This window comes from Nicotiana tabacum, chromosome 15 (genome assembly GCF_000715075.1).
Source record: "Nicotiana tabacum cultivar K326 chromosome 15, ASM71507v2, whole genome shotgun sequence".
Taxonomy (NCBI): domain Eukaryota; kingdom Viridiplantae; phylum Streptophyta; class Magnoliopsida; order Solanales; family Solanaceae; genus Nicotiana; species Nicotiana tabacum.
The window spans coordinates 52933483-52953193 of record NC_134094.1 but is presented as its reverse complement, the minus strand read 5'-3'; the positions used below and the strand labels follow the sequence as shown (position 1 = coordinate 52953193).

The 19711-nt window shown below is 37.8% G+C and overlaps 1 protein-coding gene across 1 annotated transcript; it reads left to right on the top strand.

Annotated features, from left to right (window-relative positions):
* Window positions 1–13200: 13200 nt before the first annotated feature.
* LOC107794307 (glutaredoxin-C1-like) lies at window positions 13201–13599 on the top strand. Its single transcript, XM_016616788.2, has one exon. The coding sequence runs from the start codon at window positions 13201–13203 to the stop codon at window positions 13597–13599; it is 399 nt and encodes a 132-aa protein (XP_016472274.1).
* The last annotated feature ends 6112 nt before the right edge of the window (window positions 13600–19711 follow it).

The following is a 19711-nucleotide window of genomic DNA, read 5'->3' as shown; positions in this document are numbered from 1 at the left end:
CAATATTTAACTAGTGAAATATGCATATCTTTTGAGATTTAAATTTGAATAGTTTTCTTATCTTTTATATGTAACATTAAAAAAGAAAAATAATTGATTTTTGGATAATTTTTATCTATAACCGCCAAAAAATATTTAAACGTCAAATGTTGTTATAGGTATTGTTTGCCCTAAAAATTGAGTAACAATTAAACTTATATTGTAATTTAAAGGATATGTGGTTTAAACTAGCACCAATTGATAAACAATAAATTAAATAAATAAATTGGATAATAAAACAAATCAAATCGATCCGCAAATAATACCTCGACCTCGATTCGAGATAGTCTCGAGGTTAGTTAATAAGAACAGTGGATGATGGAACAAACAGCGATGAACAGTAAGTAAAATAAAGAAAGCTACGTATATGTATATTCTTATCAGTGAATAATCATTGTCCCTTTTACAAGTGAATGGGATCCCTCTTTATGTAATAGAGGAATCCCAAATAAGGCACAACTCTAATAATGGAAGTAGATACCATGATTGGCACTAATAACCGCTTTGATTTGATCTGTTCTGGGATTCCCAACGGGATCTTCGACCGGTTACTGATATCTCGCCATTCCGTTATTGCCTTACTCGAAATCAGTCATGTTTGATCTCGATTGTTTTCGGCCTCGATCTCAGTGAACACTTCGATCTCCAGGCATGATGTTCTTTCTTCGAACTCGAGCCCGATCTATTATGAGGTTACCCTCGAGGCAACTCCCCTGCCAACGAAATCGGGTATGCCCGATTTCGACCGTATACAGATAGTCCCCTCATTTTTTGGAGTGTAACGAGAAGAAACGAATTTGAGACTTCGATTTAATACCTCGATCAATTATGACGTCAACATCATGACGTAAGCGACAGAAGCGATTGAAGCGTCGCGTCTACACAGTTCCCAAGGTCAATAATTAACACCAGTTGATGGTCGGCCACCAGTGCTTTCAAACCGTCAAAGTGGCTATTATAAATAGACCACCTCCATAATCTTTTCAAACTTTACTTTCAAACTTCTTCTAATCTTCAAAAGCTCTTCTATTCTCTTCAAATTCATCAATTTTGTCGGTTTCCTTTTGCCAATCTCTTATTAAAATGCAAATTCCTCTTTTTCCTTCCTTAAATCTCATATAGCAATGGAAAAAATATCAAAGAACATTCCTCAAGAAGAAAAAGCCTCCTCATCGCGGCCGGCCGGTGACAAAACACCGGTGGAACCACGTATCGAAGAGTGCATCCCCGGGCCATGTGAACTTACTTCCGACTTTAAAGTCAAAAAACCCTCTTCGGTTCCTGGCCGATGCGAGCCCATGTCTAGATACATTTGTTTGATATTCGAAGGAGATCTCGAGCAGGTGAAAAAGGACTGCCATTGGTAAAATAAAGAGGTGGTGATTCCTACCCTCGAAGAGGACATCATCACTCATGTGAAAGGGTTCTTAAGTGTGTATACTTACCCTTTCACACTGGGTTCCGTCGATCCTATCATAATCGACTTCTGCCGCCAATATCGGGTAACCCTAGGCCAGGTCTACCCCTCTTTTTGGCGTATTGTGTAAGGCCCCGTTAAAATTTTCTAATGATTTAATATTTTAAAGTACGACAACGGTATTCGAGAATAACGTATTAGAGTATCAAAGGAGACGTATGGGGTGGAACCACATTATTTTGACATCAAAAGTGTTTCAACGACGTCGTTTCTTTGAGTATATATGGTACCACATTAAGCAGACGAGCTCCAAATTTAGTTTTGATTGAAGCATTAGATCCATATTGAAATTACAGAGCCATAGCAAAAAAGAATCGTCGAATTCGAATATCGTATGAGAGAGTTATACCTATTTCTGTGTCATAAAAAATCATTTCCCATCGCCAGCGCTAGGGTAGCGTGGGACGCTGTCCCTGGCACTGAGATTTCTTTCAGCTACTGGAACCAGCGCCACTTGTGGTGCCCGAAATGCTATATACTCATTCCGGGGTTCATTTTACCCCATTTCTCTTGACCGAACTTTGGGATTTTCCTCCACTCTCTCAAGACCTCCAACTCCCCCCATCTTCAAGGTGAGTAATCCCTACTAATTTTGTGATTCATTCCATCAATTCCACCCTAAAACTAACTCAATCCTCCATAAAATACATAGATCTTCAAGAAATTTCTTCAAGAACTCAATGGAGGGTTTTGTAAGATTTATTCCAAAAGGTAATCCTACACCCTTAACTTATATGTATGGATATATTATGAGAATATGAGTATGAATTAAGTATTGGAACTTATGGTATGGTGATTGAAAGCCATAAGTTCCCAAGAATGGAACATGAAGCGTAAGTAGAACTTCACTGATAATGTTTGATTAATTATTATGTTTCCTTTACCTTTTTTCATCTATTTTCTTCTTTATGGTGCAGCTTCCCACTGGTTTCCAAGTGAGTTTTACTTGCGGTCGATGATGTTACCATGCTTGCATTTGTTATTATTTCTCTAAGTCTGATTTTCTTTTTTTCTGCACAGGCTACGGCGCTCCATCGAGAAGCGTCCTCCAAATACCGGGTTGAGTTGGCCCAATGTGAGGCTAATCTCAAAAAGCTTATGGAGGAGAGAGACACCCTCAAACTCCTCTATGTGCAAAAAGAAGAGGAGATCATGAGTATTCGAGCCGAGATGACAAGAGCTCATCAAGATCAGACCGAGCTCATTGAACATGTAATGTAAATTTTTGGGAGCTTGTTATGTATTAACTTGATATTGGGGACTAACACTTTGATTCTGCAGGTTCAGCAGAAGGCCAAATTAGTTGAGCAGCTTCGTGAGGAGGCCAAGATGAAAGAGGCAGAGACTTTGGGGTGGAAGCAGAACATGGACAGTCTCGCCTCGGAGAAAGATGCGGTTCGGGTCCAACTGTCTTCGATTGAGCGTCAACTCCAAAGTGTGAAGGAGGAGAACTTGGCCCAAGCCCAGAAGGTTGAAAAGCTTGAGACTCGGTTAGCTGCTGAGCTTGTAAGGGCCACATCCGAGGCAGAGGCGCTCGTGGCCTCCTACCGAGCCGACGCTGAAGCCTCTAACACTCGGGGCAAAGGAAATTTCTGACGCTGCTGAGGTTAGATTGTCCCGTGTTTCCGAGCATGCTAGGCGTCAGTCTCGGAGAAGACTCTTGAGGAGGTACATGCTCGTGGCTTTGACCTCACGGCCGATATCGAGAGTACGAAGGTTTTGGAGGACGAGGCTAGAGATTTGCTTTCCAATGATGAAGACTATGCAAATGGATATGAGAACGGAGGAGATGAAGATGAAGCTCCCGAAGATGCGGCTCCCGAGGCAGACTATTCACTTAGGAAATAATTTGTGTAAGACCCTATGTGGTCTTTGTAAATACTTTGCATATATGAAAGACTCCTTTCGTTTCGTCTCCGATTTCTGATTTATGATCAATTTTGTTTTGCCTTTGCCTTATGAAAACTTTATTGCAATCGGGTTGTTGTAGCCTCTATAATCGAGTGAGCAATAGCTCGAACTCAGAGTAGAACAAACCCTTAGGTTTTTAAGTCAAGTGAGGGAGAGACCCCGAGCACAACAATATGTTTGGGATTTTGATTTAGGATGACTTGATCGAAGCCGTAATTATACTATTTTTATAGCCGAGTTCGAGTAAGTTTTGAACTCACAGTTACAGATCCCTTAAGGTTTTATATCAAATAATGATGAATCCTCGAGCTAAATTCAAGTCAGTTTTATTTGAGCTCGAAATGGCGGAACCCTTAGGTCCGAATTGAGTGAGAACAAAATCTCGAACTTGAAGTGTATCGGCCCTTAGGCTCTTTAGATTGGGCCGATATGGCCTCTAAAAGATGGCTATATTTTCCCTTTTTGGCTTAGAAGACTTAGTAAAAAATTTCTTTATGCCTTAACACGTATTCTTTACCCATTGGGTTTTCTGAGGGTTTGATGTCGATTGAAACCCATTTTATTTTTTGTGCCTTAGCACGTTTATGTTAAGAAAATTTGATACCTCTTAAGGTTTTTCTAGGGCTGATTTCATCAAAGCCCTTTTGATTACTTTCCGAGGGTAGCCTTTTTTAATTGATTTTTCAAAGAATTCGAAGGTCTATTTTTATTGCGGGATTCGGACGTCTCCGAGCCACCTTAATTTGGCTGTAGCCTTTGGGTATGCCTCTTGGGCTTATTTCCCAATAATACTTCGAACTTGTTCGAAGTGTTAGTCCCCGAGAGTGATGTTCTTGGCCTATAGATCGAGGGGTGCCTCTTTGAGGTCTTATGAATTTGAGTTTAGATTACTCGAATATGTCGATCGTCGCAGTCCCCGATTATACGAGGTATATTTGCACTTGGCCCTTGAGCCATTTCTCATAAAATCATAAGTATGGAGCTTATATAGTAGAAAATTTTCTTTGAGACACAAGATGTTTGATATAGAAAGAATGCTTCTTTGTATAATTTATACATGCGTACATGTTTTTGCATTGGGGCTCGACTAATCTATACGGGCACGGTTCATTCGACCGTTTAGCCCATTACAAAGTTTCTCTATCGAGACCCTTTGCCACGAAGTATTTTCCTCGAAAGTGTAACATCCGAGGGTGATTCCCCCCAGTATTCGAAGTTGATTGTAAATAAGCCTTGGATACTGTTGAATTATCCTCAGGTAGCACATATTGTTGCCTCGTTAAAAACCTCATCGGAAAAACCTACTTGGGATAAAAATCGATCTAAGGGAAAAAGAGTGCAACGCGTGCTTTAAAACCTGAGGTCTCGATATCTTCGATCGAACACTTGCAGTAAGTTAGTATCGAATATATAAATGAAAAAAGGGGATAAAGTCATACCTTAGCAATAATACCATTTGAGAAGCGATATGTTCCAATTATTTGGCAGTTGTTCGTCGTCCATCGTGCCGATCTTATAAGATCCCTTTCTGACGATGTCGAGGACTTGGTAGGGTCCCTCCCAATTTGGGCCAAGCTTCCCTTCATTAGGATCTCGAGTGTTGATGGTGACTTTCCTCAAGACTAAGTCCCCTACTCTGAAGTAGCGAAGGTTGATTCTCCTATTGTAGTATCTTTCGATTCGTTGCTTTTGTGCAGCCATTCGAACGAGTGCGGATTCTCGTTTTTCATCCAATAATTCGAGGCTAGTATTCATAGCCTCGTGATTTGACTCTTCTGTTGTATGTCGAAACCCGACACTGGGTTCCTCGACTTCGATTAGAATCAAGGCTTCGGAGCCATATACTAAGGAGAACGGGGTTGCCCCCGTACTGGACTTTGATGTTGTTCGATATGCCCAAAGGACTTCGGGTAGAATTTCTCTCCATTTCCCCTTAGCGTCTTTCAACCTTTTCTTTAGGTTTTGAATGATAGTCTTGTTCGTCGATTCGGCCTGTCCGTTCCCACTAGGGTGATACGGTGTTGATAATATCCTTTTTATTTTGTGGTCTTCGAGGAATTTCGTCACTTTGCTGCCGATAAATTATTTTCTATTATCACACACTATTTCGGCGGGTATCCCAAATCAACATACGATGTGATCCCAGATGAAGTCTATAACCTCTTTCTCTCTCGCTTTCTCGAACGCATGTGCTTCAACCCATTTAGAGAAATAGTCAATCATAAATAAAATGAACTTAGTTTTACCTGGGGCCGATGGCAGAGGGCCGGCGATATACATCCCCCATTTCATAAATGACCACGGGGATAGGACTGAATGAAGTTGTTCTCCGGGATGATGGATCATCGGTGCAAACCTTTGACATTTATCACATTTTCGAACAAATTCCTTAGTGTCTTTTTCCATGCTATCCCAGTAGTATCTTGCTCTAATAATTTTGTGAATTAGTGATTCGGCGCAGGAGTGGTTCCCACAAGTGCCTTCATGAACCTCTCGTAAAACATAATCAGTGTCTCCTGGTCCTAAGCATACTGCCAATGGTCCATCGAATGTCCTTCTGTATAATGTTCCATCTTTAGCCAATGTGAATCGAGCAGCTTTAGTTCGTAGGGCCCTCGACTCTTTAGGGTCCGATGGGAGCTTTCCGTTCTTTAAGTATTCAATATATTTATTCCTCCAATCCCAGGTTAAGCTTGTAGATTTTATCTCGCCATGACCTTCCTCGATCACGGATCTCGAGAGTTGAACGACAGTCCCCAAGATGATCTCATTTTCCTCGACCGATGACCCCAAATTTGCAAGTGCATCGGCCTCACTGTTTTGTTCTCGAGGTACATGCTGTAAAGTCCATTCCTTGAAACGGTGCAAAGTTACCTGCAGTTTGTCCAAATACCTTTGCATTCTATCCTCTCGAACTTCGAAGGTTTTATTTACTTGGTTCACCACCAGTAAAGAGTCACACTTGGCTTCAATGACTTCTGCTCCCAAGATTTTAGCTAGTTCGAGACCTGAAATCATGGCCTCGTACTCGGCCTCATTGTTAGTCAATCTAGAAGTTTTGATAGATTGCCTAATAGTGCTACCCGTGGGCGGCTTCAAAACGATGCCTAGCCCGGACCCCTTCACATTCGAAGCACCGTCTATGAAGAGGGTCCATACCCCCGATGATATACCCGATTTTAACAAGGGTTCCTTTTCAACTTCGGGTACGAGGGTTGGCGTGAAATCGGCCACGAAGTCCGCTAAAATTTGAGACTTAATGGCCATCCGGGGTTGATATTCGATATTGTACCCACTGAGTTCGACGGCCCATTTGGCCAATTGGCCCGATAGTTCGGGCTTGTGCAAAATATTACGAAGTGGGTAAGTGGTTAATATACATATGGGGTGACATTGAAAGTATGGTCTTAACTTTCTAGAGGCGCTTATCAGTGCAAGTGCCAATTTCTCCAAGTGTGGAAATCTAGTTTCTGCTTCTCCAAAGGTTCGACTTACATAATAAACGAAAAATTGCGTACCTTACTCTTCTCGAACTAGGACATCACTTACCACGATTTCTGATACCGCCAAGTACAAGTAAAGTTTCTCATTTGCCTTTAGAGTATGAAGCAGTGGTGGGCTCGATATATATCGCTTCAATTCCTCTAATGCCTGTTGGCATTCTGGGGTCCAGGCGAAATCGTTCTTCTTTTTGAATAGAGAGAAAAATCTGTGGCTTCGATCCGACGACCTCGAAATGAATCAGCCTAAGGCAGTTATCCATCCAGTTAGCCTCTGCACAGCTTTTACACTGTCCACAACGGTGATGTCTTCGATGGCCTTGATTTTATCGGGGTTGATCTCGATCCCCCGATTCGACACCATGAAGCTAAGGAACTTGCCCGAACTGACCCCAAAAGCACATTTCTCGAGGTTGAGTTTCATGTTGTATTTCCTTAAAATCTCGAACGTTTCCTGCAAATGAGCCAAATGGTCCTCTGCGCGCAGGGACTTAACTAGCATGTCATCAATATAAACTTTTATTGATTTATCTATTTATTCTTCAAATATTTTATTTACTAGGCGTTGGTAAGTAGCTCCTGCATTTCTTAGCCCGAAGGGCATTACATTATAACAATATGTTCTGTACTTGGTGATAAATAAAGTCTTTTCTCGGTCCTCCGGGTTCATTTGGATTTGATTGTACCCGAGCATAGGCATCAAGAAAAGTAAGGATCTCGTGGCCGACCGTGGCATTGATCATGCGATCGATGTTAGGCAGTGGAAAAGAATCTTTCGGGCACACCTTGTTTAAATCCTTATAATCTACACACTTTCTAAGTTTGTTCCCTTTTTTAGGGACTACAACTACATTGGCTAACCATTCGGGATATTTCACCTCCCTAATGGACCCTATTTTGAGAAGTTTAGTTACCTCGTCCTTTATGAATGCATGCTTTACCTCGGACTGGGGTCATCTCTTTTGCTTCACCAATTTGAACCTAGGGTCCAGGCTTGGCCGATGCGTCGTTATTTCCGGTGGGATCCCTGTCATGTCTAAATGGGACCAAGCCAAATAATCTATGTTATCAATAAGAAATTGAATAAGCTTTTTCCTGAGTTCGGGGGTTAATCCTGTTCCCAGGTATACCTTTCGCTCGGGCAGGTACTTGATCAATATAACCTATTCCAGCTCTTCGACCGTTGATTTGGTGGCGTCAGAATCTTCGGGAACAATAAAAGTCCGAGGGGTCAAAAAATCCTCCTCTTCTTCTTCTATCTCCTGCTTCCCCGATTCGGTCGAGGCTGGTGGTTGTGATTGCTATTTGACTTCCTGTTTACCTTTGATGCTCGACCTTTCTGAGGTTGATAGTGTCGATATCGGTATTACCTCATCGACCGCAAATATTTCCTTTGCAGCATGCTGCTCCCCATATAGTATTTTTACACCGTCCGACGTCGGGAATTTCATTATTTGGTGGAGAGTCGAAGGGACTGCACTCATATTGTGTATTCAAGGCCTTCCGAGCAGGGCATTGTACCTCATGTCGCCCTCGATTATGTGGAACTTGGTATCTTGAATGGTTTCAGTCACGTTCACAGGTAGAATAATCTCCCATTTAGTTGTTTCACTGGCCATATTGAAGCCGTTTAAGACCCGAACTGCGGGTACGATTCAATTTTGTAGGCCGAGCTGCTCCACGACCCTTGATCGGATGATATTCGCCGAGCTACCTGGATCCACTAAAACACGCTTAACTTGAACTTTATTCAATAAGATAGAAATAATCAGAGCGTCGTTGTGGGGCTGAGAAATGCCTTCTATTTCTTCGTTGTTGAATGATAAAGTGCCTTCGGGCACATAATCTCTGGTTCATTTTTCCCTAGTGATTGATACCTTAGTGCGTTTGAATATGGGTCCTTGTGGAATATCGACCCCACCGACGATCATATGAATGACATGTTAGGGTTCCTCCTGTTCATTTTTCCTGTTGGTGTCCCTTTCTCTGAAATGATTCTTGGCTCGATTGCTGAGGAACTCTCGAAGGTGGCCCTCATTGAATAGACGGGCTACCTCCTCCCTTAATTGCCTGCAATCCTTGGTCTTGTGACCATGCGTGCCATGATACTTGCACATTAAATTTGGGTTTCTTTGGGAAGGATCGGTTTATATAAGTCCGGGCCACCTAGTATCTCTGATCCTTTCGATTGCCGATACAATGCCCGATGCATTGACGCTAAAGTTATATTCCGATAACTGAGGTGCCTCTATGGGATCAGCATACTTGTCAAAACCACTTTTGCTCATAAGTCCTCAAGAATTCTGTCCTCGATCACTTCTTCAATCATTCCGGGCGGAATTGCGTCCTGAACCATTGTTCTTTCGATCTGCGGTATATGGTTGATATTGGTCTCTGTTCGACCTTGGCTCCCTGTCGACGTCCCTCTGGTTTTTAAGTGCCGACCTGTTTGGATGTACTGAACTGGAAGGGGATCCTAATTGGTCGTCCTCGACCCTGATCTTCGATTGATATCGATTATGCATATCTGCCCAAGTTACATCTGGATACTCGATCAAATTTTATTTCAACTGACCTGATACTATTGAACTCCGCTCTTTCAACCCTTGGGTGAAAGCTTGAACGGCCCAATCATCTATGACCGGTAGCAACTCTATGCGTTCCATTTGAAATCGGGACACGAACTCCCTCAGCATTTCATTATCCCTTTGTCTTACTTTGAAAAGGTTTGATTTCTTCATTGTGACCTTTATGGCCCCGGCGTGTTCCTTTATGAAAGAATCTGCTAACATGGCAAATGAGCCGATGGAATTTGGTGGCAGGTTGTGATACCAAATCATTGCTCCATTCGAAAGGGTCTCTCCGAATTTTTTCAACAGCACAGATTCGATTTCATCATCTTCTAAATCGTTACCCTTGATGGCGCATGTATATGAAGTAACATACTCGTTAGGATTGGTGATCCCATTATATTTGGGTATATCTGGCATACGAAACTTCTTTGGAATAGGCTTCAGAGCCGCACTTGGAGGAAACGACTTTTGTACAAACTTCTTCGAATCCATCCCTTTCAAGATTGGTGGTGCCCCCAGTATCTGATCAACTCGAGAGTTGTATGTCTCTATTTTTTTATCGTTGGCTTCGATTCTCTTCTCCCCTGATTCAATTTTTTTGGTGAGCTCCTCGAGCATTTTCATTACCGTAGGATCAATCCCTGATTCGTTACCATTCGACCTTTCCGGTACTGGCTCGGTACGGCGAGTAGTTTCCGGCTCGACCGTATTCGGAGCTCTATGTTGATTTTGTAACTGAGCAATAGCGGCTTGCTTAGCCTCAAAGCATCTCGAATATCACTTGGAGACTGACTCCTTCATCTCCTCTGCCCTGTGTTCCTTGGCCACTAGATCGACCTTCTCTGCGTACACTCCCATCGATATTTGTGCATAGGTCCGTATTTAGAGCAACGTGCGAACTGACATCGACTGGGTTGGCAACCGGTGCTCCCCCGAGATTAGCCTGTGGCACCTCGACTCCTGGAGCAATCACATTTTTGTTTTCACCGTGGAATCCGAGGCCATTGTCACCGTGTGTGGATGCGTTTTGTGAGTTTGATATGTTTTAACCTGAAAGTAAAGATACTTGACAAGAACAAGCGTAAAAAAGTGTGTTTTACCAGAATCAGTACTGAACAATCATTATTATCCTTAGCCCCACGGTGGGCGCCAAACTGTTTACCCTAAAAATTAAGTAACAATTAAACTTATATTGTGGTTTTAAGAATATGTGATTTAAACCAACACCAATTGATAAACAACGAATTAAATAAATAAATTGGATAATAAAATAAATCAAACCGGTCCGCAAATAATAACTCGACCTCGATTCGAGATAGTCTCGAGGTTAGTTAATAAGAACAGTGAAGGATGGAACAAACAACGATGAACAGTAAGTAAAACAAAGAAAGCAGTATATATGTATATTCTTATCAGTGAATAATCATTGTCCCCTTTACAAGTGAATGGGATCCTCTTTATATAATAGAGGAATCCTAAATAAGGTATAACTCTAATAATGGAAGTAGATCCCATGATTGACACTAATAACCATTTTGATTTGATCTGTTCCGGGATTCCCGCCGGGATCTTCGACCGGTTACTGATATCTCGCCATTCCGTTATTGCCTTACTCGAAGTCAGTCATGTTTGATCTCGATTGTTGCCGGCCTCAATCTCAGTGAACACTTCGATATCCAGGCGTGATGTTCTATCTTCGAGCTCGAGTCCGATCTATTATGAGGTTACCCTCGCGGCAACTCCCCTGCCAACAAAATCGGGTATGCCCGATTTCGACCGTATGCAGGTATATAACAACCATTAACTATAAAAGCCAAAAAATATCAAAACAAACGATTTTGTTATAAAGAGGGTTGACTGTATTTGGACGAATTACCGGTAAATGGTTCTCCGAAATTATTGGTCAAGATGAGTTGAAGACTTCATTCTAGCAAAATCTGCCCAAATCAAAATCTCTTTTCTCATTCATTATCTTTCTTATATTCTTTATTTAATATTTATGTTCACCATTGAATTGCTAAAAATTGTATATCAACTAGAATTATATCCTATATCCACACTTATTTGTTGTCCTTTTCATAAAACCTTTTCTTTTACTTTTCTCTTTCTTTTGACAAAAGTCTCATATGAGTTAATTTGAGCTAGCAAGTATAGTAAAACCAAGTTTATAACCTTCTGGCTGGTTTGAATTGTATTACACATTTATCCATTGTTTTACACATTTAAACGGTTATAAGGATTACACATTAGTTTCCAGGTCAAAGTTGACACCCGACCTGCATCATGTACGTACTTAACATTGATGATGTAAACCTCCTTTCTCGTTTTCTCTAATGTAGAGCTTTAGTTTTCATTTTACCTTTCCCCATAAAGTCTAAAGTAATATAGCGCTTTTCCATTATTTTTTCTTTTCTAAATTCTTTGTAATGTTTTCATTTAATCTCTCTACAATATGTAACTTTATTCAACTTCCAAACTCTATAACATGTACTGGTTCTAATTGTTTTCATCTTCCGAAGGGGTATTCAAACTTTTTTCTTCCTTTTTCAGACTAAAAAATCAGTCCCATTGGAAATTGGTCTTAGAGTGGAATTCCGACCAAGAACATACTTATGATCATGGAATTGCATGGCAATGCATCGTGAAGCGAGCAAAGGAAAATACTTTCGGTGGTTGTGTCAACAGTAACTAACAAAATCTAAAGACCGTTGATCAACCAACCTGCGATAAATGTCGGAACTTGCACTAAAGAGTATAGAATCAAAACGGGTCGACGTAATAAATTAATTAGCAATTACAACAAGTAGCAACATGCGCATGCATCAAAATTAAATTAACTCTTCTATCTCCACTTTGCTCCAGTAAAATTTAATGTCTTGCCCGACAACAAGGACGCAAGCAGCCGTTTACTATTATCCTACTCCCTCCGGTCCACAATAAGTGACCAATTTGCTTTGGACCTATTAAAAAAATATAAAATTTTAGACAAAAATAGTTGGTGTGACTAAACTACCCTTAATTAAATGTTGCAATATAGTTAATGTAAGGAGTAAAAGACTTTTTAGGAATACGAACATAAAAATAATTTTTAAAAAATAAATTAAATTTTTTTTTATTATATAAATGAACACTTATTTTGGATCAAAATAAAAAATAGTAAATATTCAATTCTACTTGGATTTCCCTAAAAAGCCTGTCCTCTTTGTCTCCATGAGTAATGTAGTATAACCCACACTTAACTACTTGAGAGTAAAGACTTTCCATTTTTTTTGGGCCTATTGCAACGTACTCTCTGGATTTTTTATATAAATACCATAGCCGCCTCCATCTGCTGACACCTTTGCCTCTTACCTTAATTTCTCATACTTGTCTTTTTCTTTAAGAGCATTATATTATTACAAGTGCTTACATCTCTCAACTATAATGTTCGCAGTCCTTTATTTAAAGAAACATTTAATTCAATAGTATTACCCAAGTTCCAATATTTCCCACGCACGCGTTGGCGACAATAACCGACAAATACCCCCTTATTCATGAAAGCACCCTCCCTCCACACCTATATATATACCCCTCACACTTTTATCTTCTTTTCATCATTCCAACACCAAACATTCCTCGGACACTCTCACTTCTTTTTCATCTCGGTTTCTTGCTCTCTTTTTATTATTTTCATTCATCTTATTCTTCAATATTAGCTACGATGTATCAAGCAGCAGAGTCATCTTGGGCTGGAAATTACCACAACAACATAGCAACAAGGCGTGGATCGTCATCGTCGTCAGACCCGTTGGAGAGGGTTGTGAGGCTGGCGTCAGGAAGCGCGGTGGTGATATTCAGCGTGAGCACATGTTGCATGTGTCATGCAGTGAAGAGGCTGTTTTGTGGAATGGGAGTGCACCCTACGGTATACGAATTGGACCAAGACCCCAAAGGCAAAGAAATGGAGAGAGCACTCTCTAGGCTTTTAGGCAACGCTCCTGCAGTCCCTGTTGTCTTCATTGGTGGAAAACTAATTGGAGCAATGGATAGAGTTATGGCTTCTCATATTAATGGCACTCTTGTCCCACTTCTCAAGGAAGCCGGCGCTCTCTGGCTTTGATTTGACCAAAAACAATAGCAGGATTAGGTTGATGGATGGATTATTCCTCCATTTTTTATTTTTTGTTTTCTTAGTTAATGTGCAAGTTTTGTAGCTAAGTATGTTATAGTTGATATAATGCGTCAATTTAGCTAGTAACTGTTTAATTTCATGGCAACCTTGTAGTTGATGCGCTGATGCATGTATTTCATGATTAGCTATCTCTTGTTGTAGATATAATCAAGAAACCACCTCTAATGTTAATCCTTTAATTTGTATTAGTACCAATACTTTATTGCTTCTCTTTTTCTCTCCCTCTCTTTGCCTTTTGTTTACGAGTGTGATAACATGAGTGGATGATTATAAAACATTCGGGAAGCTAAGGGACAATAACACCGGAATTAGGATAATGATCAATGAATATTGGGGTAGTCATAATAAATAATGTGGTGCCCTGTCAAAGAACAATATGCATTTAATAGGAGAAGCAGCATAATAAGTGCTAGCATGCTCCTATATTTGTACACAACATATATACGTACTGTAGAAGTATTATGCCTTTTTGGAAGATCCATTTTAACGACTATATTTCAATCATCTCTTCAATTTTTATTGAATACATTTAGGTAAATACAATGGAATTCCTTCTTATGAGTGATTCGCGCGTTCTCCATATATATTCTTCAAACTTATCCAGTCTTCCTCCTAAGGGCCGGCTTAATGCACAAAAATAAAACTATTTATCTACTTTAGGCCCATTTCCCAATAGTTACTGTTGGTATTATTTATAGGGTGAATGACATAGTTACCCACAAAAATAAAACTATTTATCTTTGTCTACCTATTTTTTTTTTACCCATCAAACTAATTATATTTCCTATCTATAGTAGTTTTTGTGGGAAATTTTTTCTTTTTACTCCAATTCTTTTTTATTTCTATGCTTCTTTTCTTTTTTCCTTTTTTCCTTTCTTTTCTCCTTTTCTTTTTTCTCGTTTTCTTCTTATTTTTTCCTTTTTTCTCTTTTATTCATTTATTTTTGCCCAAATCATATAATCGTTATTTTTACCATAACTTATTTCACACTCAAATTTGACTTCTTTATTTTTTTCTTTATTTCTTGTTCTTTTTCTAATTCCACGTGATTGCCATGCAAACCTTGATCTCCTTCCCTACAAATATCAGTACACACTCTATCATTAGCAGTAACACAACCAATTATGGAGCAAGAAAACATAATCTACGGGCACCAAATCTCCATATATACTAGTTAGAATAGAAATGATAATAAAAATATTGCAAAATACAATAAAAATATAAGTAGCAAAAAAGACTTCTAGTACCATATGATACCAATATGGTATATATATATACCAACAGAGTATATGATTACTGTAGAATATTACTACAACTATCTGCGACTATACTACTGTACCAAAACATTAAAGGATTCAATAAAAGTATGAGAAAATTATATGCTCGCATTGCAAGCTAAATATTCACAAAACAACTTGCTCATTCCGTATACTAACAGAGTATATAGTTATAAAACTATTACATAATACACATAATCTATGTCCATCAGCACAAAAATTTCCAGCACTGCAAATCATGTTCATATAAATAATTTCATAATAGAATTCAATTAAAAATACAGCTAAAACAACCAAAAAAATGTTCAAACTACCATATGATACCAGTATGGCATATAGCTGTACCAACATGGTATACAATTTTACTGGTTAATTTGCGGCAACTATATGACTATACTACTATTACATAACACACATGCATAAAGAGAAAATAAAAAAATAGTGTATCATATATTAATATAATAAAGTATTTTAAGATATTGTACTACATTACTATTATTAAAAAAAAATCAAATAGTGTACCAATTAAATACAGTTAATACAACAAAAAAATGATTCAACAAGCATATGATACCAATATTGTATATAGCTATACTAATAGGGTATATAGTTGTACGGAGTTATTCCAACAACTGCATATAAATATAAAAACTATTATATAATACACAAAATCTGTCCACATGTACAAGAAAATCCAACATAGCAAAACATGATCATATAAATTATTTCAAAATAGAATTCACTTAAAAATGCAGCTAAAATAACCAAAAAATATTCCAACTACCATATGATACCAATATGACATATAATTATACCAATAGGGTATACAGTTCTGCTAATTAATTTCAGGCAACTATATATGACTATAATACTATTACATAATACACATGCATAAAGAGAAAAATTAAAAAATAGTGTACCCATATTAATATAATAATGTCTTTCAAGATATTAAACTATAATACTATTATATAAAACAAACGCATAAAGAAAAAATTAAAATGATTACATAATACACATGCATAAAGGATAATTTAAAAAATTTAAGATCTTGTACTATTCTACTATTACTAACGAAAAATCAAATAGTGTACCAATTAAATGTAGCTAATACAACCAAAAAATATTTTAATTAACATATGATACCAGTATAGTATATAGCTATACCAACAAGGTATACAATTATACGCAAAGAGTTTAAAAAAGATTTTTTTAATTCAATTATTAAACTGAAATAATATCAGTTGTCAATAAAAATTTCAAAAAATTCTAAAAGGACCTAATTGTAAGAGTATACCGTTACATTATATAGTATACTATAATAGTATATCATTGGAATGATCTTTATACCAAAATGGTATATAGTATATCATTTTGGTATACAATACAAATTCTTCTTTGCCAGTTCAACACAATAAATTATACACTATTGAATTAACTAAAATGGTATATAATATGTTATTTTTTTATATAGAGTATTGGTTCATTCCTTAAAAAAAATTAGTAGTATACTATTGTAGTTAATTATATACTCTTGAATTAATTATTGTATACCAATATAGTATATAATATACCATTTTGTTATACAGCACAAATCTGTCTTCTTTGCTAGTTCAACTCAATTTCAACCCAAAATTTAAAAATCTACTCTAAAATCTCCATCAAATTGACTCTGAATATAGCCACATCCTCCAATTAACATTTCGAACATACCCTGTCAGAATCGGATCAAAATAACTACAAACTCAACAAACCCAATTTATAAGTTTCAAGCATCAAGGTCCTCCAATGGCAGATTAATATTTGTCACAATTAATTCTTCAAAAATCATCATTAACACCATAATCTACACATCATAAAATAATACCCACTAAATTCCAGCAATAAACAGTTCAAAACCCACATGAAAATTCATACCTGAAATTTTAAACATATGCAGATGGAGTTTACATTCTTTTTTTTTTAGTTTGAAATTTTACCATAATTGAATTATGTGCTCAGCTAATCCAAATACTAAATAAATTAGTAGCTAATTCAATAATAAATTTAAAACTGAAACCGAAAGAAAGAGGGAGAGAAATAAAGAAAAAAATTAGCTATTTCCATAATCAACAATCTTGCAAAAAAATTAGAATTTAAAAAAAGTTACTTTATTTTTGGTTGATTAACCAAAGAATAACTAGGAAAATTTGTCAGTTTGGTTTTAGGAGTCTCTTGTGACTGAAGGACTAGAGTTATGGTAGACGACCGGGTAATAAATTTGAGTGAGGTGAGTATGTTTTGTAATTATTTTAAAAATAGGTAAAGAATGGTAATAAATTTAGGTTTTATGGGCATTTAGCGTAGATTGCACTTATTTATACTTGATAATGCAAAATTAAAAATTTTCTTGTAGTCTCTTTTTCTTCTTTTACTTCTTTGTTTTTTGTGAAAGACAATATCCCTCATCGGTAGTGAAAAGTCTCTTTCTTCTCTTTATATTGAATTGCTCTTTGTTGGGCTTGTAAAGAGCCAGTAAAGGGACGCGCACATGAGAAATTGGTCGTGAAGGCAAAACAGGTCGATTTGTCCCCCAACCCCCCTGCGCGCGAGATATACGTGAGGCCTAATCCAAATATGGTTTTGCTAAAAAATTATTTCTTCATTTTTTGAACTTACCAGAAAAGTGTCCAAATAATAAATTCATTCTCTTTGTAACAGCTATGCTTTAAATTGTTGTAACCCCTACTTGAATTCTGTAATATCTCATTTATTTTCATGATCCCCAATTTTATCTCCTTCTTGTAACAACTCTAGCATCTTATCTATCTATATTAGGAGCTGTTTTGTGAAGTTTTCAAACACAGAAAAATACCTTCATCTTCTCTTCTTTCTGGGCAATTATTTTCTGCAAATTCCAAATTTTCAGCCACGAGTGCACGTGTTTGGAGGTGATGTGGAATCTTGGGGAGCGACCGATCTTAACGATTTGTACCAAGTCAGACCTAAACCGCTTTAATGACTATCTTTTTGAACAAAATACTTCCTAATCTGTCAAAGCTTGAACCTTTAGATGGAAACTTGAAATTTGAAAAGGATAATAAAATTGTTCGAGGGCATCTGCTTAACCATATGACTAACCCTCTCTTTGATTTATTTATAAATTATAAATCTGCAAAAATCATATGGGACAGTTTGGAGAAGAAATATGGTGTAGATGACGCGGGAAAAAAAAGTATGTGGTTGGAAAGTGAATCAAATTTCAAATCGTTGATGATAAGCTGATCATGGATCAAGTTCACGAGTATGAGAACTTGACTGGTGATGTTTTGAATGAAGGCATGGAGATGTGTGAGATTCTTCAGGCTAATGCTCTGCTTGAAAATTTTTCACCTTCCTGGAGTGATTACAAGAATCAACTGAAACACAAGAAGTAAAAATTTAACTCTTTAAGAACTAATCGGCCACATGAGGACTGAGGAAGCAAACCGTCTCAAAGATGAGGAAGTTGAACGTCTTAAGGATAAGATGAAATCTCTCTCTCTTAATTCTTCTAAAACTACCCTTGTGGAATCTTCTAGTACTTTTGTGAAATATAGATTTAAAGAAAAATAGAAGAAAGGCCAAAAGAAAGGACATGTGAAGAAGCAGAATTACTTCAATAAGCCGGAGGGCCATATTCAAAAGTCGAAAGGACCTTGCTATGTCTGCGGCAAAATTGGTCACAAGGCTTTCTAGTGCAACCAGAGACAAGGACAAAGCTCAAAGCATGGAGGAAAAGCTCCAGTCCAAGCTAACCTTACTGAGGGTGGTGATGTCATTGCTGCTGTGGTCATTGAGGCAAACATGGTGGCTAACAAGACTGACTAGATACTGGACACAAACGCTTCAAGGCACCTTTGCGCCAACAAGGAGCTATTTTACGACTTTGAGGAATCTGCTGATGGAGAGTGTATCTACATGGGTAACTCCACTACAGCTGTAGTTATGGGCAAAGGAAATATTCTGGTTAAGTTAACTTCTTAAAAAACCTTAGCCTTGAATAATGTTCTGTACGTATCCTCCTTTCGTAGAAACTTAGTTTCTGGTGCGCTTCTCAACAAAGCAGGTCTTCAACTTGCTTTTGAAGCTGATAAAGTTGTTATTTCTAGCGGGGGAGACTTTGTTGGGAAGAGTTACCTTAGTGGGGGTTTATTTGTACTGAACATCGCTTAAGAGATTACTAATAATGCAAGTACTTTCAATTCTGCTTATATTGCTGAGTCCATTGATTTGTGGTATGATAAACTAGGTCATGTTAATATTGCTTCTATTAAAAGACTTAGGAAAATAGAGTTAATTCCTGCAGTTAAAGTTGATAATTTTTCTAAGTGTCCTGTTTGTGTAGAGGCAAAACATACCAAAAAGACTTTTCAGAATGTAACCAGTAGAAAGACGGAATTGCTTGAACTAGTGTATTCGGACTTAGCAGATTTTAAGAATACTATTAGTAAGGATGGAAAGAAATACTACATCACTTTTGTAGATGAATTTTCTAGGTACACTAAGGTATATCTTCTTAAGTCAAAGAGATGAAGCTGAAAGCATGTTTTTGAAATACAAGGTAGAAGTAGAAAATTAATTAGACAGAAAAATCAAGAGACTTAGGTCTGATAGGGGTGGTGAATATAGTACTAATACTCTAGAAGCCTTTTGTGAGAAAAATGGTATTATACATGAGGTTAGTGCTCCATATACTCCCCAACAAAATGATGTAGCCAGAGGAAAAAATAGAATCCTTAAGA

What these genes read in the sequence shown, in the direction of transcription:
- LOC107794307 (XM_016616788.2), top strand. Translation starts at nt 13,201, where the DNA reads ATGTATCAAGCAGCAGAGTCATCTTGGGCTGGAAATTACCACAACAAC.